The following is a 14,134-nucleotide window of genomic DNA, read 5'->3' as shown; positions in this document are numbered from 1 at the left end:
TAAAATGAAATTGAGATAATTTTCATTTGTAATAGCATAAAAGAATACTTAGGTATAACTCTAACTAAAAAGTGTTAAGACTTGGGATCCCTGGGTGGCACAGCGGTTTAGCGCCTGCCTTTGGCCCAGGGCGCGAACCTGGAGACCCAGGATCGAATCCCACGTTGGGCTCCTGGTGCATGGAGCCTGCTTCTCCCACTGCCTATGTCTCTGCCTCTCTCTCTCTCTGTGTGACTATCATAAATAAATAAATAAAAATTAAAAAAAAAAGTGTTAAGACTTGTACTGAAAACTATAAAATACTGCTCAAAGAAATTTAAGAATTAATGAAATGAAAAGACAAGCCATGTTTATGGAGCCAAAGACTAAATATTGCTAAAATGGCAATTCTCTTTAAGGTGATCTACAGAATCAACACAGTCTCTATCAAAATTCCAAGTGATTTATTCCAAAATTAACAAGCTGATTCTGAAATTAAAATGTAAATCTAAGAGACTCAGGATTCTTAACACAATCTTAAAAAAAAAGAGGACTTACACTCTGATTCCAAATGTACTATGAAATTTTAGTAATTAAGATTATGGTACTGGCATAAAGAGATCAATGGAAAAAAACTGAGAGTCCAGAAATAAACACTAATATCTGTGCTCAACTGACTTTTGACAAAGGTATCAAGAAAGTTTCAAAGAGAAAGAACAGTCTTTTTGGCAAATGGTGTTGGACGACTGGATACACACATGTAAAAAGATGAACCCCCCTGCCTCACACCACACACACAAATTAACTCAAATGGATCATGGATCTAAATATAAGACTATAAACTGCACAACTCTTAGAATAAAATGCAGGAGTAAACTTTCATAATCTTGAATTAGGCAGCTGTTTCTTAGATGTGACACCCAAACACCAAAAGCACAAAAAGGAAAAAAAAAAAAAGATTGGACATCATTAAGATGATAAACTTTAATGCTTCAAAGACACTATATCAAATAAGTGAAAAAAAAATACTCCACAGAATGGGAGAATATATTTTCAAATCATGTATATGATAAGAGATTTGTTACCAGAATAAAGAACTCTTATAATTCAACAAAAAAAGGGACAAATAACCCATTTAAGAAAACAAAGGATCTGAAGAGGCATTTCTCTCAAGATGTATGTATACAAATGGTCAAAGAGCACATGAAAACACGCACAACACCGTTAATCCCTCGGGAACTGCAAAGCAAAGCGACAAGGATACAGCACTTCACATTCACTTGGATGTCACAAGTGTTGGTGAGGATGTGGAGAGACTGGAGCCCTCATTCGCCGCTGGTTGTAACGTAAAATGGTAGCTTCTTTGGAAAACAGTTTAACTCTTCAAAGAGTTAAACACAGAGTTAGCATATGACTCAGCAACTCTACTCCTAAATACATACTCAAGAGAAATGAAAACATACGTTCACAGAAAGAACTTGTACACAGGTGTTCATTGGCAGCGCTATTCATATTAGTCAAAAGTAGAAACAACCTAGATGTTCATCACCTGACAAACTGAATATGTCATACTCAAACAACGGAATGAAATACTGATACATGTCAGAACATGGATCAACATGTTACAACACACATGAGCCTTGAAAATCTGATGCCAAGTGAAAGAAGCCAGTCATAATATGGTACATTGTATATATAGTTCCATTTATATATGTGCAAATCCACAGAGACAGAAAATAGAGTAGTGGTTGCCACAACCTAGGGGAAGGAGGAGTAAATAGTCAATGGGTCTGGGGTTTCTTTTTGAGGTCACAAAAGTGTTCTAATATTACATTACTATATTAGTTGTAAAACTCTGTAAGTACAGGACTGCAAAGAAAATATGGCAAAATGACCTTGGATATCATACAGACCACCCAGAACTGTCTTAGAGAGGAAGTAAGCAAAAATTAAGAGCTGAGGAGCTGAGACTAAAGGGTTCATTTAAGACTTATGAACACAGAGCTAATGGTTAAAAGAGAATTTAAATTTACTGAGAAATCACAGGTAAGGAAAACCTAAAGAATGAGATATCATTCATATCATTTATAAGAATACATTAAAAAAATGATGCCCTGCTCTCATATCTTTTTCATTGCAATAAAAATACTCAAATCACTGAAAAGGAATAATTTCAACTTTTCTACAACATGAAAAAGTAAACAGACAACATTTAGAACTAAAATATGAATAACAATAAGCCTTATGAGAGTGTGATGCTAAGTAGGTCAATCAACCGAATCACTCCACGGAACAGGTGAAAGGGTCCTGTGTACTGCAGAGGAGACACAGACTCCCCTTTGGCCTCCTTCATCACTGACACACATGCATCTCTGTTCTAGAGAAAGAACGCCAGTTACGCCATCTCTATGCACAGAGATGTGAGTCCAATATATCATCTAATCATTTAATAGGAAGAAAAGCAAATGTTCACAAGCAGAGAGAAGAGCTGCACACACCCTGGGAGACCTGGCTGCTGAGCACGCAGCTGGGGATCCATGTGCCACAGTCCACAGCCCTCTCATCAAAAGGAATCTTGCAAACTTGATACACATCTTTTTCTACCGTCCAAACACGCACAAGAGCTAATCATCATAAAAGACACTAATCATCACATCAACTGTTAGCGCATGTTCCTCATTCTGCTTTAATATTGGATCATTTTCACCATCAGGAATCTGGGATGTCTTTAGATGTTCTAGACAAAGACAAAAATATACCAGCCATAATTACCAGCACCATCCAGTACTGGACCCAGCACTAGGTCACTTTCCTGCAGTGTTTATTACAGAGCAACTTGTAGGCTTCCAACATTTAGAAGGCAACGGTCACATTTCATATATATGAATTTACATAAATGTTTTCTAAAGTAGATGAGTAGCAACTCTTTGTTGATGAGGGAGGTACAGTAAACGGAAAGTGCAAAAGGACAGGAGCAAACACCACCTTCAGTCAAGCTTCCCCTGCAGCCAGGCAATGGACTCAACTGAATACAACATGTATAATGATTTGTAATATGATCTTCTTTCTTTATTTTAGGTTTTTATTATTGTAACAATGTTATTTATCAGTATTTTACAATTTTTAAGTATTTGCACTTATTTTTAAAGACCTAGTGAGCCACCTTCTATTGAGTCCTTATTGTATGAGAAGCATGATGCTAAAGACATTACATATATAATCTCAATGTATAAATAAAAATCTACATTAGAAGACATATTGCTAAATGATCCTCCAAAGCAGATATTTTAATGCTTGTAATGGTACATTCATTAGCAAAGAATTAGCACAGGGTTATGTGTAATTTTACTTCTATGTTAATTCTGTTTGTAAACTGGAGTTTGATCATTATTATAGCATTATGAATCTAGAAAATATTAAGAGTCAGTTTATAATAATACCTTTCTGTACCCAAATGACATCTCAGAAGCCTTGTTCTCAAACCCAAGCTCAAATGCTATGATTTCCCATCCAAAGTTTCATTTTCCTATATAATCCAATCAATTCCACCCCATGGTGGGGGCACTTTCACCACTCCTGCTGCCCAGGATGACTTGACCTCCCCCCACCCCCCCCGCAGTCATTCTTAATCAATCAGAGCCTGGTCCTAACTCAATTTTATCCCCTTTCTTTCAGCTCCACACTCTATTGTCCTGACATTTGGGATTCTCTATCTCATGATGCTATTCTTTTTGTCCACCTGTATAACTAACTGTCAGCAAGTAAAAACCTCTCTGAAACTCAATTTCCTCATCTGTGAAATGGGACTAATATCCTCTAGCCTCAGCATTGTATAATCTCATGTATGCTACAGGAAACACAGCACATATAATGATATTAATTACATCTGAATAACTAAAGGTTATTTTCGTTTTTGAGGCTTATGCCTGGCCTTTTTTCAAACCACAATTTAACTCCACCTCATTTGATATGTCCCAGTGTGTGTTCTAAGGTACAAATCCAACACATTCATAATGCTAGGCATTGGGTTAGCTTCCAATTCTTCTCTTTGCTCAACAAGTAAAACAAGTACCACCAAAGGAGCTGGAGGGACAGGACTCGAGGTATCTGCTGCTGTGATTACTCATAAGGGAGAAACCCTCCTGTCAGTTTCGCCTCGCCTTCTCATCATTGTGACTCAGTCCCTGCTGTCCCCAATCTCCTCTGAATGTGTGGCCTGTGTGCTGGGCTGGAGAAGCTTTACCAAGATTATCATTGCTTTAGCTACTCAGTACTTCCTCCTCCGAAGCCTAAAGCTGGATACATTCCATGAAAAACAAATAAACAAACAAACAAACAAACCAAAACCTATGTCTGATCTCTAACTGGCTCAGATAACTCTATTTATTTAAGGTTTAAGTTAAAGACTACAAGACTGGTCTACATCTACAAGTTAGAAATCCTAAAACTGATATATTCATTTAAGATATTCACATATTCCAAACAAAATAAAATTAAATTAAATTTTTTCCTATACATCCACAAAATAATTCTCTAATTCTACACCTAAAGGAGACATTTTGAAACTCATAGGACTTTCAAATAAAGTGTCAGCACCTGAAGTGGGTTCATAATTAACACAGAAATGTTTCCTGTCACTCCTTCTGAATGGTATCTGAAGGCACTATAAGGATAGGATATTGTTGTAATTACTATTTCTTCAATATGTGTCTTCTTTTAAAAGTAGACTAAAAAATGATCAATTGGCATCTATACCCTTCTGAATGGTATCTGAAGGCACTATAAGGATAGGATATTGTTGTAATTACTATTTCTTCAATATGTGTCTTCTTTTAAAAGTAGACTAAAAAATGATCAATTGGCATCTATACTTTTAATTTCTATTATATTATAAATCCATCTCACTGCGTTGAGGGCAATTTCACATAGAAAGAAATACAACCTCAAAAGGTTATGTCAAGGCTCTGACATAAATAAACTCTTCAGTCAATGACATGACTGCAGCTATTTGAAAAAAACACAGGAAGGGCCTAACTACAAGTAGAAAGAAGATGTCGTTCCCACTTTTAGTATGAGCAAAGTACTTTGAATCACGAGTTTGGCTCATGTAGCTGCACTGTCCACAAAGGCAGCCATTAGCTACAAGGGGCTACATAAAATAAAGTTAATTAAAATTAAATAAATTTGAAATAATTGATAATATATAATATAATATATTATAATTAATAATATAATTAATTGAAATTAATTATAATTAATATAATTATTAATTAATTAATTATAAAATAATATAATAATAATTGAAATTTAGTTCCTTAGTCCCACTAGCCATATTATGAGTGCTCAGTAACCACATGGTCAGTGACTACCTCACTGGACTGTACAAATACACAACATTTATATCACTGTAGAAAGTTCTATCAGGTAGTGCTGCTGATATAGGTTAGAATAACACTCTCTGAAAGACACAGATTTACTTAGGGTTTTAAGATGTATAAACCTTGACAGACATTACAGTGGTCTTTTTAGGTATGCTAACCACATGTCCTGGCTTTTCTAGAATAATACCAGTGTTTCTTGTTTATATTGCTTTCAATAACATGAACCATTAAAGGTAAAAGTAAATGAACAAATTAAATTTTTAGTAGGACTTTTTATATTAAATAAAGAGAGACTCCTTTGTCATACCATGTGTCTCAAAATTTGATGCAAGAAAAAAACAAAAAAACAAAAACTCATGTATATGGGGGATGCAGCCAAGAGTCTCTACTTTATCCAGCAAGAGGCTCTCGCCTCTCTAGGTGACTCTAGCACCCATGCCTGTGTCATTACTCACCGAACTCTGGGTGGACCTGAGCCAGGTGAAGCAGCTGAGCTACTTCCCTGCTGATAGGTACAGGGAAGAGAGTAAACTCTCTGTACCACCACTCGGACCCTGACTCCTGTCCATGTGGCAGCTCCCTGGCTTTCCACTGCATCCAGAAGAGAATCCCTCAGGGGAGCTTGGGCTGGGAAGCACTGTTTGGCCTCCTCGTGTCCAGGGGTGCAGTCTGTCCTCATGGCAGGGAGACCACTACACATAACCTGGCCAAGACATGCAAAGGGAACTATTTCAGTTTAACTCGTAACAGCATGGTACATACCAAATAATGACATATTCAGGCCATCTTCTTCTTCTTTTTTAAGATTTTATTTATTTATTCATGAGAAAGAGAGAGAGAGAGAGAGAGAGAGAGAGAGGCGCAGAGACACAGGCAGGGGTAGAAGCAGGCTCCATGCAGGGAGCCCGACATGGGACTCGATCCCAGGTCTCCAGGATCAGGCCCTGGGCTGAAGGCAGCGCTAAACCCCTGAGCCACCCGGGCTCTCAGGCCATCTTCTGATGTTACTTCAGAACACCAAAGGGATAACGAAGATAAAAGATACTGCATGGGCCTCTATGTCTGCCAGGTAACTAATGCTGTTGAGGAGGGGAAGGTGAGCAAGATAACATGGAAACAGCAAAGAGCGTTTCCAATCAATGGAAGCACATATCACCTTGGGTCTTTGAAAACATGTGGAAAGTCCTGCTACTATAATACTTCATGGTAATTTAGAAAATTTTTTTATGAGGTAAATATTCCCAACAGGAAAAACTAAAAAACAAAAGAATGACTAGGTTTCAAAATTTAATCATTATTAAGTGCTTGTTGTGTGCAGTCTACTACACTGGATACTTTACAGGCTCATGGTGCCTGCCAAAAATATTAAATATTAAATACCATAAGATAACACTTCTGGAGCATGTTCTAGGCACTTTTCTTTATACGTTATACTTACATAACAAACATATTTAACCTCACAACCACCCAAGCAGGTAGATTATGTCATTATGACCATTTTAAAGATAAAAATATTGAAACAGAGAAATTATGTATCTTGCCCATTGATACTTGGCAAGAGGTGGCGGAGGCAGGATTTGAACCAGGATACCTAGTTCCAAAGCCTATACTCATAACCATGATGTTATACTGCAGGTTCACTGCCACTGTTGCAAGCAAAAACGTTATCTCAATAATTTAATATCAATAGCTATTTACAACTAAATGTTAAAGCAGTAATGCACTTTGTGCCATAAATTAAATTAAGAGTCCTACCCCCTTCAGATACTTCTTTTGATAATCAAAGGGAGAGTATGCTTGTTGATACATTCACAAACAAGATGAAACTTTGTCTACTTTTCTTTTTCTTACATCCCCTCACACTGTCAGCCTCAGTATTCTCTTCAGTGCTGATTCAGGGAACTAGGTGAACCTGAGATGGTGCACCCTGAGGAGCAACAGACACTCAGAGCCTGCAGTGGTCCCTGGAGGGCCCTGCATGTCTGCTACAAGTGAAATTTAGTAGTTCCCTACATTCATCTTGACAAATGATCATGACTCGGGGCCAGTAAAACTCCACAGACAATCTACAGTGTATAATTTCAAGTGTATGCAGTTCTTTTTATCCCAAGGGATACAGATATTGTGAAAAAGAAAAATATGCCTTTTGTAATTTAATAGGTAAAAGACTTAAAATTCCTAGACAATTAATTACAAGAGGAGAAAAAAAAACATGAAAACTCATATATTTTGATAGATTAGGCTAAAGACTAACAATACACAATAGGAGCACTTGGGGGGCTCAGTTAGTTAAGCACATGCCTTCAGCTCAGGTCATTCATGATCCCAAGGTCCTGGGATGGAGTCCTGCATTGAGCTCCCTACTCAGTGGGGGCCTGCTTCTCTTTCTCCATCTACCACTCTCCCTGTTTATGCTATATTTCTCTGTCAAATAAATAAATAAAATCTTTAAAAAATACACCATTAGATAGATGAAATACTGTGAAAAGACTACAACTAAATACTGAATTGCACCATATTTTCTTCAGACATAACAATAACAAGAAGATGCTCTAGCATATATATTTATTGAATATTTGAAGAGGAACCAAAGGTAAATATCTTTGCTTATACCTTTCAAATCCAGTATTATTGCAAAGCATAAAACGTCTAAAACAAATGAAAATTTACCTGGCTTTCAGGTGATTTATTTGTTAGATTCCTAAATTTAAATATCTGAGCCAAAGTGATACTTCTTCTTGGAAGAGGTGTGTTCCAACAGTACACTTCATGTATTAGTTTTGAATTTTCTTTGGCAACAACTTTCTGACAAAAATAAGTATTCAGAATAACAGGGCAACTTCCATTTGGGATAATAAGCTTCTGCCTGGAAAAGAGAACGAAATATAACAGTTTATTTGCAATGTTGGATTTCCCTCAAGTTCTTGCTCAATCAGGAATAAATAAATACAAAGGGCAATGATTCACCTGCTAAGTACAGATAAAACCAAGTCAGCCCATTAAGTAACAGACACAGGTGAATGAATGGATAGACAAGATGGGGTCCTTATATATAATGGAATATTACCCAGCTATAAAAAGAATGAGATCTTGCCATTTGTGACATGAATAGACTCAGAGAGTACTTTGTTAAGTGAAATAAGTCAGACAGAGACGCAAATATCATATCTCACATATGGCATTAAAAAACAATGGAAACAAACAAAAACAGAAATAGTCTCATAAATATAGAAAACAAACTGGTGGTAGCCAGAGGGGCTGAGTGTTGGGTGGGAGGATGGGCAAAATGAGTAAAAGGCATTCAGAGGTGCAAACTTGCAGTTTAATATGAGGGAGAGGAAAGCAAAATAAACCCAGAATAAATTGAAGGGAATAAATAATAAAGAACAGAAATAGATGAAATTGAAAACCGAATAATAACAAAGAAAAAACAATGCAACAAAAAGTTGGCTTTTTGATAGGACAATAAAATTAACTGACAAAGGAAAGAACAGAGAAGACAGGATCACCAAAATCAAGAATGAAACAGAGGATATCACTACAGACTATGAAGACAACACAAAGCTAGTATGAGATTACTATAAACTACTCTACATATGCAATTTTCCACAGCTTAGGTAAAATGGACCAATTCCTCAAAAGCACAAACTACCATAACAACCAATATGAAACAGATGATTTATTTTTATTTTTTAAAAATTTTTATTTATTTATGATAGAGAGAGAGAGAGAGAGAGAGAGAGAGAGAGGCAGAGACATAGGCAGAGGGAGAAGCAGGCTCCATGCACCGGGAGCCCGACGTGGGATTCGATCCCAGGTCTCCAGGATCGCGCCCTGGGCCAAAGGCAGGCGCTAAACCGCTGTGCCACCCAGGGATCCCTGAAACAGATGAATTAAACAGATCTATAAATAATAAGGAGAACAGATATGTAATTTAAAAAACTACCTACCATAAAGATATCTCCAGGTCCAGATAATTCCACTGGAGAATTTTACCAAATGTACAAAAAGGAATTAACACCAATTTTATACAATCTCTTTCAGAAAACAGAAAAGGAAGAAACACTGTCCAATTCACTTTATAAAGCTAGTATTACCCTAATATGAAAACCAAAGACAGTCCCCCCAAAACAAACAAAAAAGGAGAAAAAGAAGAAAGAGAAAAACCACAGACCAACATACCTCAGAAATATAGATAAAAAATCCTTAATAAACTACTAGCAAATAGAATTAAGAAGTGAATATAAGAAAGTAATCATGATAAAGGGGTTAATTCCAGGGATGCAAGTCTCGCTGGATATTTGAAAATCACCTTCACCACATTAAAGATGAAAGAAGTCATACAGCTCATTGGTAGATGCAGAGAAACCAGTTTATAATAGTCAATACTCATATAATAAAAAAGTCAGAAAGCCACAAATAGAGAACAAGTTAATAAAGAGCATTTACAAAAATCGTACAGCTAGCATTATAATTAATAGTGAAGGAATGGATGCTTTCCAACTAAGGGAAACAATGCAAGGATATCAGTTTTCAACATGTTTTCTTTTTTTCTGCTGTTGTTCAAAAGAGGCCTATGTTCTTTCTTTACATACAGGGCATTGAATACTTGTAACAGCATTTTCCACAAAGAATGAGGGGAAATGGTAAGAAAAGAGTAACAATTATTGACATTTTCCAAATGGAGGTAAGGAAACTCCCAAAGGCACATGAGGTCCATCAGAGTGAGCAAAGATCGAGAAGGGGCAATATTTATACCTCGCCAACTTTGGCCATGCCAGGTCAAGGCTGCTGCCCCTCTTCTGCCCTTGGAATCCACGCACTCGCAGGCAGGACCCTCAGGTGGCTGGCAGCACCTTTAGGTTCCACAACCCACGCAGATGCCTCTACCCCTGCCCTCGCTCAGGTCTTCCACCTCCACCTCCCTACCTCTGTCTTGGGATACTAGCAGGGCCCCAAAGAGAAGACAGTGTGGTGGGTGATAATGGATGCAGTGTGTCTACATGGCCATGACTACTATCACAACCTGGCAACTCCCTGCCAGGAGTGTGAATTCTGGGCCAGCCTGCAGACTGGTGCTCCAGTGCAATAGGAGACCATGCTGGAGAAGGGGCCCATGGGAGGGTGCCCTAGACACCAGGCAGTCCTGTAGGGCAGGCTGGTGTGCGGCTTGTGCCAGTGGGGTCCACACCCTTCCATGGTGCTCTGTCGTGGCCTCCCATGTAGCATCCCTGCAGCGCAGCCTCCAGAGAGATCAGCTGGGCTGTCTCTGCAGTTAGTAGCGGGATAGTGGTCTCGTCTGCTCTCACCACTTTTTTCAGCATAGGACTGGAAGTTCTTGTCAGTGCAATAAGGCAAGAAAAGAAGGGAAAATGACATACAGATCAAAAAGGAAGAAATAAACCAGTCCTACTTGCAAATGACATGATTGCTTGTGTAGAAAATTACAAGACACCTACAAAATAGCTCTTGGAATTATGTGATTTCAGCAAGATCACAGCATGTACAAAAACCAAATGTATTTCTGTATACTATCAGTGAACATGTGGATACCAAAATTAAAAATATAAATCATGCATAATTACAAAAAACCCAAAAACCACTTTGAAGTAAATCTAATAAAACATATACATTACTTGTGTGTTAAAGCTATAAAACACTGATAAAATAAATCAAGGATCTTGCGAATGTAAAGACATGTTTAGTGGATTGAAAGACTCAATATTATAAAGATGCCAATTCTGTCCAAATGGATACATAGTTTAAAGCAATTCCCAACGAAATCCCAACAAGATTTTTTGCAGATGTACGTTAGCTTACTCAGATTTATACAGGACACTAGCAAGGTGGCAGAACTGAATCTTACTCCTATCCTCCCACAGCGACAACAACTTGGCAGCCCTCTATGGGCAAGAATGCCTGTAGGATCCAGGTAGCAGGCTGTGAAGCCCTGGTGGAGCCCAGTAACAAGGAGCGCCATTTGCGAAAGCAGGCCCATGGACTGGTGGCTGCAGATCTAAAAACAGTCCTGATCCCCTTGCTCTGGGCTGCAAGCCCCAGTTGGTCTCGGTCTTGCCACCAATACCATCCACCAGGGAACACACCACACTACTCCCTGCCTCAAGTTGACAAGCCTGCTAAACTCAGTCCCGGCTGTGGGCCCTAAAGCCATGACCCAGATCCAGCTGGGTTTATAAACCACATATCTGATAAACACTTAATATTCAAAATATAAAAGAGACTCATACAACTTAACAGCAAAAAAACAACCTGATTAGAAAATAGGCACAAGATTTGAGTCGATGTTCCTCAAAGAAGACGTACAAATGATCAACAGGTATATGATTTTGTGCCCAGTATCATTAATCGCCTCAGAAATGCCAATCTCAACCACAATCAGATTTCATCTCACACCTATTAAGATAGCTATTCTCAAAAAGACAAGAGATACCAAGAGTTGTTGCAGGTATGGAGAAAATGAAATCCCTGTATGCTTTTAGTAGGAATACGAATTGGTACAGTCACTATAGAAAACGGTATGGAGGTTCATCAAAAACTTTACAAGAGCACTATCATGTGATCCCACACTCCACTTCTGGGTGTATATCCAAAAGACATGAAATCAGGATCTCAAAGAGGTATCTGAACTTCCATGTTCATTTCAACATTATTCATAATGGCCAAAATACGGAAATAACCTTTGTCTGTTGACAGATGAATGGATAAATGTGTTGGTGAACATACACGAACGCACAAACACACAGACACAGACACACACAGGAATAATATTTAATTGTAAAAGAGGAAATCCTGCCATTTGTGAAAACATGAATATGGACAGACCTGGAAGACAGTATGTTAAATGGAATAAACCAGACATAGAAAGTTAAATACCTTATAATCTTACTTATATGTGGAATCTAAAAAAACTGAACTGCTAGAAGCAAAGAGTAGAATTGTGGTTGCCAGGGGCTACTGGATGGGGAAAAAAGAGAACTACTGGTCAAAGGATACAAACTTTCAGTTATTAGATGAATAAGTCCTGGAGATCTAATGTACAGCATGTCTATAGTTAATAATATATTACATAGTTGAACTTTGCCAAGAAGTAGATCTTAAGTATTCTCATTACATACACAAGAAAAGATAACGCAGTGTGATGAAGGATACATTAATTAGTTGGATTGTGGTAGTTATTTTCAAACGTGTGTGAATATATATCAAATGATCATCTTATACACCTTAAATATATACAATTTTTATTGGCCAATATACCTTAAGAAGTTTGGGAATAAACTATATGGAAAGGTAAAGGAACTAGACTATCTAAAACAATTTTGAAAAAAAAATAATAGAGTTGGAAAAATTACTCTGATTTTAAGACCTGTATATGGATATAATACTCAATACTGTATGGTATTGGTGGAAGAACATAGATTAATAAAGCAGAATAGAGAAACTATAAGTAGACTCCACAGCTATGTCCAACTGATTTTTCACGAAAGTGCCAAAGCAATACAATAAAGGAAGTAGACTGTGGATATTCATAGTCAGAAAAGTACAAGCTACAAACTGAGTCTCAAACTTTATATAAAATTTAACTCAAAATTGATCATGAATATAAATGTAAATTATAAAGGTATAAAACTTCATTTATTTTTTAAGATTTTATTTATTTATTTGAAAGAAAGAGAGAAAGAGAGCACATGCATACACAAGCCAGGGAAGAGGCAAAGGACCAGGCAGAAGCAGATTCCATGGTGAGAAGAGAGCCCAATGCAGGGCTCCATCCCAGGACCCTGGGATTATGACCTGAGTCAAAGGCAGATGCTTAACCTACTGAGCCACCCAGGTGCCCCACACTATAAAACTTAAAGAAAAAAAAACCCACAAAAAAGAAGAAAAAAATGACAACAGGACTTCATTAAAACTAAAAACTTTTGATTTGAGAAAGACCTTGTTAAAAGGACAAAAGGAGAACTTACAGAGAGAAAATATTTGCAAAGCACATATCCAAGAAAGGACAATGACCTAGAATTAAAAAGAAATCTGAAAAACCGTGTGTGAAAGAGTGAACAATCTGAACATGGACAACAGTCGTGAGTAGACAATTCACCGAAGAGATATATAAGTGGCTAAAAATTAGCACATCAAAAGCTATTCAATGTCATTAGCCATCAAGAAAACACACATTAAAACCACAGAGGTACAGTGCCTCTATACTATCCAAATGATTAAAACAAAACATAGTGATGACACCAAAAGCAGATGAGGATATGGAGAAACTGGATTGCCCAATCGTTGCTGGTTGGAACATAAAGGTGTGTAGTCAGCCACTTGGAAAAAGTCTGGCAATTCTAGAAGACAGTAAACATGCAACTACCATACAACCCACTGCACTTCTGGGCATTTACTGCAGAGATGCAAATTTCAATAGCACTGGATGTGCTTTGTCTCCTGGCAGCACCATTAGCCATGTGGCTAATAAGAGTAATTTATCTGCAAAACCTGAGTAATTTACACAAACATATATGCAAACCCCAAAAGGGGCTCATTTTTTCTGATCTCTTGTTGGCAAAGTAAATAAATTCATGATTGATGCAGGATTACTACAGCAAAATGAATAAAAGACATTAATATATTTGGCTTGCCCTCAATGTGACTGCATTAGATAACTGTACAAATATACCCACAATCTCAAGCATTGTATTCTTGGTGTTTCTGCTCACTTTCCTCCATTTCCTTTTAATTTATGGGCAGACTTGAAGGGCCTC

The 14,134-nt window shown here is 37.5% G+C and overlaps 1 protein-coding gene and 1 long non-coding RNA gene across 13 annotated transcripts in view; one reads left to right on the top strand and one right to left on the bottom strand.

The window, feature by feature from the left end:
- SPIDR (scaffold protein involved in DNA repair) overlaps positions 1-14,134 on the bottom strand; it is a 434,037-nt gene that overhangs the window by 126,375 nt on the left and 293,528 nt on the right. For all 12 annotated transcript variants that reach the window (XM_072813794.1, XM_072813796.1, XM_072813795.1 and 9 more), the window contains 2 exons: positions 8,031-8,226; positions 5,816-6,063 (listed from right to left, as the gene is read on the bottom strand). In XM_072813794.1, the coding sequence (XP_072669895.1) occupies positions 5,816-6,063; positions 8,031-8,226 (444 nt within the window). The remainder of the gene's footprint in view (positions 1-5,815; positions 6,064-8,030; positions 8,227-14,134) is intronic.
- LOC140626197 (uncharacterized) overlaps positions 1-14,134 on the top strand; it is a 44,273-nt gene that overhangs the window by 18,057 nt on the left and 12,082 nt on the right. The window lies entirely within an intron of this gene.

Source organism: Canis lupus, chromosome 37 (assembly GCF_048164855.1).
Source record: "Canis lupus baileyi chromosome 37, mCanLup2.hap1, whole genome shotgun sequence".
In the NCBI taxonomy this organism is placed as follows: domain Eukaryota; kingdom Metazoa; phylum Chordata; class Mammalia; order Carnivora; family Canidae; genus Canis; species Canis lupus.
This window is presented reverse-complemented; position numbering and strand designations above follow the sequence as displayed.